At 38.4% G+C, this 8,416-nt stretch overlaps 1 protein-coding gene across 1 annotated transcript in view; it reads right to left on the reverse strand.

Annotated features, from left to right (window-relative positions):
• The window catches only part of LOC101854961, a 34,479-nt gene extending 26,216 nt beyond the window's left edge, over positions 1-8,263 (reverse strand). The window contains exon 1 of the mRNA XM_005102783.3: positions 8,038-8,263. Within this exon, the coding sequence (XP_005102840.1) occupies positions 8,038-8,193 (156 nt within the window). The 5' untranslated portion in view covers positions 8,194-8,263. The remainder of the gene's footprint in view (positions 1-8,037) is intronic.
• Positions 8,264-8,416: the final 153 nt, after the last annotated feature.

Genomic DNA, 8,416 nt, shown 5'->3' on the forward strand with positions numbered 1-8,416 from the left:
CTTCTTCTTCTTCTTCTTCTTTTTCTTCTTCTCCTTCTTCTTCTTCTTCTTCTTCTTTTACTTCTTCTTCTTCATTTTCTTTTTAATCTTCTTGTTCTTCTTTATTAACATTATAGTTCCATCTTTTCCTTAATGATGTTTTGTTATTCAGCTCAAACTCACCTAAACAACCGTAGTAAAGCAACCCGCTTCCAACATTGTCTAACTTGTGTAGATTCTGCTGTAAAAATATTCACATCATTATATTTTCTAAAAGTGATACGTACGAGCATCAAGCGAAATGAAATATGCCCAAAGATAGAGTATGGAAATCAAAGTGAAACGCATCTATCAGTAACAAGGTTTTTTTGACTATCCGGATCCAGATCTACGAAGAAACAAATTCCATTCCCCATTTTCTGGCTCGAAAAAACCTTACAAGAATAATATTCATTCATTCTGTCATGTAATCATTTATATAAACCGTTTTTGGGCCGGCAATATTTCATTCATCATTAATTCTTCCGTTATTTCTTTCTCCGATTGTTTTTTTCTTTTTCTCTTCAATGCATCATTGTTCTCGTAATAATATGCAAGAGAATTCTGATTTCCTGAAGATTTAACAGTGTCAAAAGAAAAGAAAGTGTAACAAATGGCATCCTGTTTGCAGGTATTTCCTTTCTGTTGAATCACCCCACTCTTGACGAAGAACACGATCCTGTTTGTGAGTTTAAATTAATATCGTCGTGTTATTAGTCCCTCAGAATGGTTTCTTTTTCTTTCCTTCTCTGTCCAAATCTCTGAAACCCGAAGCAACTAGCCAGAATGCAGGACAAACAAACAAAAAAAAACAAAGAAAAGTTTGTGAGGAATCATTGGGAAATCAGGCGCTCGGAAAAATAATGAGATCGGAGTTGTCTGCCTTTTTCTTTTCAGTTTGAAGAGAAAAATTACGCTGATGGAACTATAGCATTCAGAGAAAAATCACGACTTTATTTTACTTCTAGACAGAGGATTGTGGGTGGGTGGGGGGGGGGTGAGGAGGGGGGGGGGGGAATTATAAAAAAAGAAACCAAAGTCCAAAAGGATAAACATGTTACGAGCTTTATATAACATGTACAATGAAAGATTTGGCAGTTGTCATCAATGTTTTTTTGGTACCAAACGCCTTTATTATCCATTAGAAAACAGAACTCTTCATGGATATCACAGGAAAATCATGATTAAAAACACATAAAAAAGAAAGTTTTCTTGTTCCAATTAATCTCAAGTTATATGTGAGGCAGCGTGGTGGAATCAGGCTCTCGTCAAAATAATGAAATCGAAGAAAACAGCAGTTTTCTCCCTGCTAAGCAATTTTTATCCAATTTTTGTTTTTTTGATCAACACCTTTTATGTCATTTTACAAACACATTCCCTTGAGGATTTCACCGAAAACGTTGATTAAAGGCACAACAAATATAAATTTACAGTTTCTATGGAGTCTCCAGCATTGGATTTTACCAAACTTTGGCGCCATTTTCGCGATAATTTTACCTCTGAAACCAGGTGACCCCCACCCCCTTCAATCCAAAATATGTCCACTTCTTTTGAAGATGGATGGGTAATTTTTTCATTGAAAGCAAGACAAATGAACAAGCTTTAAGATGACACCAATAACTCCATATGCCCAAAAATTGACGAAAGCCTGATTCCACCACTCTGCCTCACATATGGATGTCACCAAACTTTGGCATTCATTACCTTTGCTAATTTGTCCTCTGACACCAAGCGATCCCCACCACCTTCAATCACAAAAGTGAGGCAGCGTTGTGGAATCAGGCTCTCATCAAAATAATTAAAGTGAAAAAACTTGCATTTTTCCACAGGTTTGGGAATTTTAAAAAAATAATTTTTTTTTGGGCTCAACACCTTTCATGCTCATTAAAGAACTCATCTCTGTATGGAATTTTCGGAAAAACATTGATTAAAGGCACAAAAGATGTAAATTTTCAGTTACCACGGACTTTTAAGCTAAGGAAATAACTATTCTTTGGCGGCCATTTTCTCACTTATCTTACCTCTGAAAGCAGGTGACCCCCATCCCTTTCATTCACAAATATCTCGACTTGTATTCAAGATAAACGGATATTTTTTCATCCAAATAAAGACAAGTGCACAAGCTTTAAGATGATACCAATAACTCGATGTGCCGATTCCACCACGCTGCCTCACAAATATCTCGATTTCTATTCAAGACTGACGGGAATTTTCATATTTAAAAAATCGAAAGCAAGACAAATAAACACGCTTACTTTATGATGATAGCATTAACTCCAAATGCCGCAAAAACTGACCAGCGCCTGATTCCCCGGCGTCTGGATAAAAATGAGAGGCAGCGTGGTGGAATCAGGCTCTCGTCAAAACAATCAAAGTGAAGAAATTTCCATTTTTCCCGCAGGTTTATGAATTTTTATCAAATTTTGTTTTTTGGCTCAACACCTTTTATGCCCATTAAAAAAACTAATTTCTCAGTGAATTTTTTCAAAGAAACGTTGATTAAAGGCACACAAAATGTAAATTTTCAATAACCAAGGACTCGTAAGCCAAGGAAATAACTAATCTTTGTCTGCCATTTTCTCACTAATTTTACCTCTGCAAAGAGGCGACCTCTACCTCCTTCTTTCGCAAATATCCATCCTTGTATTCAAGATAAATTGCTATTTTTTTCCATCTAAATAAAGACAAGTGAACAAGCTTTAATGATGATAATATAAAAAACTCAATATGCCCAAAAACTGACGAGAGCCTGATTCCACCACGCTGCCTCACAAATGTCATCTTAATTTGCCTTCTTCTGCGCAGACCATAAACACCACCGTAACCCGAGAACTTCCTTGTTGCATAAATCCGAAGCAGCTCGAAAAGACACTGATATTTCAATAACCCCAGCAAATATCCGCGCGGCGCTTTAGTAGTATGTTGTTGGCGGCCTAATGGCTGCATCCAGATATTCTGTTTCTCCGAGACTTTGGGTTTTGTTTTGTTTTGTTGCATGCAAAATCTCCCTTTTCTTTTTTTTTCTTTTTGTGTGGGTTTTTTTTTTTTTTTTTTTTTTTTTTGGTTGTTGTTGCTGCTTTCGTTGTTTGTCGTTTGTTTTTCTGGGGTTTTTTTTTCGTCTTTTAATAACTGGTCTGGCGTCGTGTGTAGCATTTCCTCTCGATGAAGGCTGTGAAAAGAGCAAGGTCGGATTACCTTTGTGTTCCGGAGGACTGAAGTACAGGTTGGCAAAATCCGGATAAATATCCGGATAATAGGATAAACCTCAATAAGACATTATCCGAATTCAGACGTTTTAACTCATTTCCTGCCCCCTTTGCCGAAGTGGGTGCACCCATTTGTTGAAATGATGCTACACGCTTGTCGAAGTGGTTCTAACCCATTTGCTGAAGCGGTTCATATCATATTATTTGCCGAAGAGGTGCACTAATATAATATCCGGATTTTGCTAAAGCGACTCATTGCCCAGCCCTAGACAACAGAAGAACAGGGCAATGTTCTGCAGCGGCGGAGAATCTGATGGCCGTCTGATATTTCCACAGTATTAGACGCTAGCTGTCGGGCAAGAGGAGAAAGGTTTCGTCACTGATGAGGTCCGCTGTGGGTTTGTTTTTCTTTTTGCTACTTTCTTCTTGCTGTTGTTCATGTTCTTCTTCTTCTTCTCTTCTCCTTCTTTTGTTCTTCTTCATCTTGTTCATGTTCATATTGTTCTTGTTCTTGTTAATGTTCTTCTTCATCTCGCTCTTGTTCGAGTTTTTCTTCTTCTTTTTGTTGTTGTTGTTGTTGTTGTTGTTGTTGTTGATGTTGTGTTGATGTCGTCTTTTTCATCTTTTTCTTCTTCATCTTCTTCTTCTTCTTCTTCATCTTCTTCTTCTTCTTCTTCTTCTTCTTCTTCTTCTTTTTCTTTTTCTTTTTCTTCTTCTTCTTCTTCTTCTTCTTCTTCTTCTTCTTCTTCTTCTTCTTCTTCAGACGTTAACATTTTCTAGTGACCCAATAAATGATATCGAGAAATGTCAAGGAAAAGTGTTATTGTAGTTCTGAACGGAATGCCCGGTTCCTGAAAAATAACTCCTTGCTTTGCATTTAGATTTCGGAAGACGAGATGTCCCTCCTACAGGCCATTCTCCTTGTTGCAGACAGACGCAGGTGTCTCCCTGCGACACACACCGGTACAAGCGGAAGAGAAAAGTAAAAAAATAAAGTAAAGTAAGTAGTATCATTAATCTTTACATCGTCATAATTATTACAACTGCTATTATATCTAGTTCTATTATTTAGTTTGATTTTGTTGGTTAGAGGAACACGTTAAATGTGGCGATTCAGCATAGGGGAAAGGTATGGTGAAGAGACTCAATTAGCAAAAAGAAAGAAAACCAATACACCCCCTCCTCCCCCCCCCCCCCCCTGCCCTCTCCATACTTTCCACGTCTTTTTTTTTTTTCAAAACACCAGCTCCTGTCCCATCTAATGTTATGACTTTCGCAATGAAATGATATTCCCCCCCCCCACCCCCCCCCCAAAAAAAAACACATCCCCCAAACAAACAAAACAAAAAAAACACAAAACAAAACAAAGCAAAAATTATAAAGATATTGCTTTCTGAATTCTTTCGGGAACACATCGATATGTACAGAGAAGCACGGGTTCTTTTGGCTGGAAATAATATTTCTGAATAAAATGTTAAATGGCGAGAAAGGAGAACTCCCCAAAAATTAGTACAGACCTTTATTGCAATTTCATGTTATGCTTATCCATGCCATATTAATTCATTTTGTTCTGGTTACATAAAATGATTCATTGAAATACTTTTTACCATAACCTCGTTGGAACGTTCGCTTGCAGACAAAGAGAAGCATGAGGCAGCTTGGTGGAATCAGGCTCCGGTCAATTTTTGGGCATGTGGAGTTATTGGTATCATCTTAAAGCTTGTTTACTTTTCGTTATTTGGATGAAAAAAAATATCCATTTATCTTGAATACAAGTTGAGATCTTTGTGAATGAAAGAGATGGGGGGTCACCTATTTTCAGAGGTAAAATTAGTGAGAAAATGATGGTCAAAGATTAATCATTTCGTTAGCTTAAGAGTCCGTGGTAGATGAAAAATTACTTTGTTGTGCCTTTAATCAACGTTTTTTCAGAACAATCGACATCGAAATGAGTTCTTTAATGGGCATGAAAGGTGTTGAGCCAAAAAAAAAAAATTAGATAAAAATTCACAAACTTGCGGAAAAATGCAAGTTTTTTTCACTTTGATTATTTTTACGAGAGCCTGATTCCACCACGCTGCCTCACATATCTCAAAGAGAAGCATGATATCTCGGGGCAAAATGGGGAAAAAAAAAAACATAAAAAGAAAACAACCCCAAAATCCCACGCCTATGATTTGGCTACTGCTAAAACGGTGGAACTTAATAGAGGCTTCACCCCCAATGACCTGCTATTAAAATTTTGGCTTCTTTTATAATGCAAACGTATAACTAAGCAGCTGAACAGAAACGACGTTTCTAACTGTCACTTATTCACAAATGGATCGAGCCACATCCGATTTGAAAATAAGCCGTTGTCGTTTTGTTCTTTCTGTTTTCTTTATAGCTTAAAGTAGTTCCTTGATATTGAACTCTTTAAGGGCCTAATAGCTAGACACATTCTATAAAATCCCCTTGCCCATTTGCCAAAAGCTGGATTTGGAGTGATACCCCCTCCGAAAAAAAGAAAAAAAGAAAAAAAAGCAGGGTGGTTAATATTTTCTCCCTTTCAGCTATCTCTACTATGAAATATCGACCATTGTTTTAAAAAATTAATGAGTCTTTCTGTAGCTGATGATGCTCTGAGTTTTATTATTATTATTTGTTGCGTGTCTTTATTTTCAATTTTTTTGTTTACTACACGAAGGTTTATGATGATGTTGGGTTTTTTTGTTGTTGTTTAAATTTCAGTATAAATTGGGAGTAAAGAACAAGGGTTACCGAACTCGGAGGCATGAAGACCCATGTCGTGGTGTCTGAATCCATAATAGATTGTTCAAGAGACTTTTCTGAAAAGTCAAACGGTGAAATGGTGAAATGCCATTGGTTTACCCTATCAACACTGTTAGGTTACTAAATTCAAGCTATCGGTGGCCTAGTGGTTAGGCTCTCGGACTCGCAACCGTAAGTTCGTGGGTTCGAATCCCGTCAAGGGCCCGACGTTGTGTCCTTGGGAAAGGCACTTTACACGAATTTTCCTCACTTCACCCAGGTGGGAATGGGTACCCGGCTATATACAGCGAAAGATCTTGTCAGTTTGTTAGTGTTTGAGCGCTAAATCGGCTGCTCGCACTGTATGCTTCCCGGGAAGCTGAGAATGTTTCGGAGTGTTCTATGGTCTGCTGGGGTAATAATATAGTGTAAAGCGCATAGAGCCTGCTGCTGAGCGGGGATATGCGCTATACAAATGCTATCTATTATTATTTTTTTTATGTAGAGAATATTATTTTTTAAATAATCATGTAGTCTGAACAGTATGAACCCAGGTCCCGAACAAATATGTGAGGCAGCGTGCTGGAATCAGGCTCTCGTCAACCTTTGGGCTTGTAAAGTTATTGGTATCATCTTAAAGGTTGTTCACTTGTGTTTATTTGTATGAAAGAAATATCCATTTATCTTGAATACAAGTCGAGATATTTGCGAAAGAAACAGGTGGGGGTCACCTGTTTTCAGAGGTAAAATTAATGAGAAAATGGCCGCCAAAGATTAGTTATTTCCTTAGCTTAAGAGTCCCTGGTAACTGAAAGTTTACATTTTTTGTACCTTTAATCAACGTTTTTAAGAAAAATCCACACCGAAATTAGTTCTTTAATGGGCACGAAAGGTGCTGAGCCAAAAAACTAAAATTTGATAAAAATTCACAAACCTGCGGAAAAATGCAAGTTTCTTCTCTTTAATTATTTTGACGAGAGCCTGATTCCACCACGCTGCCTCACATATCATTTTTTCTTCTTTTCTTATCATAACATTTGGCGGCATGAATAGTTGATATTTTCCGTAAGGTTTTACGGCGCTCGCAACTGCATAAGGTCATACGAGCGACAAGGGGTGGATGTCTTCAGAAAAGTCCAAACAGGGAATCGGGCTTACTCTACTCACATCTCTAGCCTCAACAGCACAAAGTCAACTTCCACTATCAAGGCACCCTGGAAATAGCAGTTCACAAGAGAGTGACAAACGTACAAAAGAAGTAGAGGGAAAATGACGATAGTAAGGATGAGGGGGGGGGGGGGCATCAGTTCCCTCCTGTGTTGTTCCAGGACAGTAGGAGCATGACATTGATAAGTCAGTCCATTTACAATTCTACTGTGTATAAGAAGAACATGTTAATATATCTCCCTTGGGAATGGCCTAAAGACAACTTCAGTCAGTAACAACAACCTGGTGGGGGGAGATTGTTGTTGTACTTGTTGAGGTTGTTTCTGCTGTTGTTGTTGCTATTGTTATTGTTGTTGTTGTTATTGTTGTTGTTGTAGTAGTTGTTGTTGTTGTTGTTGTATTTCATGTTGTTGTCAGTGTCGTTGTTGTTGCGTTGTTTTTGTTTGAGGATGTCATTATATTTGTTGTCGTTGTTTTCGTTGCCATAGCTGTGGCTGTTGCTGCGGCTGTTGCTGCTGCTGTTGCTGCTGTTGTTACTGCTGCTGTTGATATAATAGTTGTTGTAGCTGTTTTTGGTTTATGTTACTGCTATTGCTTTTGCTGTTATTGTTCTTTCTGTCGCCTCAAAGTGTTAAGAGCAGTGGGAGAAGAAAGAACCATAACACAACAACAACAGTCATGAAGTCAAATCTTTTAGTTTTAATATGAGTTTTACAGCACTTGCAACACAAAAGGTCATATAAGTGCCAAAGATTAGAGGTGTAACAAGAGAGTAACAAACACCAGAAAAAAGGAGGAGGAGAGACCAGGATAATAGATGTTTGATAGGAAAGAAGGAACAAACCACACGAGAGCACCCACCAACGAATCACCCACTACGTTAAATCTAACATACCTGCGCCATTTCGTAAAAATGTTTGTGCGACTTGTCCCCCTCCTCCGTCGGTTTCTGCAGGCACCATCTGATGTCACTCTCGTTCTGATGGTATGACGTAATGACCAGGCTCTCGTGTGACGTCACATTGTCCAGGAAAGGCGTGTATTGCGTCATCCTGGCAGAAGTCCCTAAGGCAGACACCGGCCCCAGTTGGCTGTCAACCGCAGAAGGTAGACCACGTCACTGTGAAGGAGGGGGAGCAGGGGGAGGGGGTGGGAGGTTAAGAATAAGAATTATACGGTGCTCACAACTGCATAAGGTCATATGTGAGGCATCGTTGTGAAATTAGGCACTCGTCAAAAAATAATGAAATTTTAAAAAATCGGCTTTTTTTTTG

The sequence above is a fragment of the Aplysia californica genome, unplaced genomic scaffold, assembly GCF_000002075.1.
Source record: "Aplysia californica isolate F4 #8 unplaced genomic scaffold, AplCal3.0 scaffold00340, whole genome shotgun sequence".
NCBI classification, from domain to species: Eukaryota; Metazoa; Mollusca; class Gastropoda; order Aplysiida; family Aplysiidae; genus Aplysia; species Aplysia californica.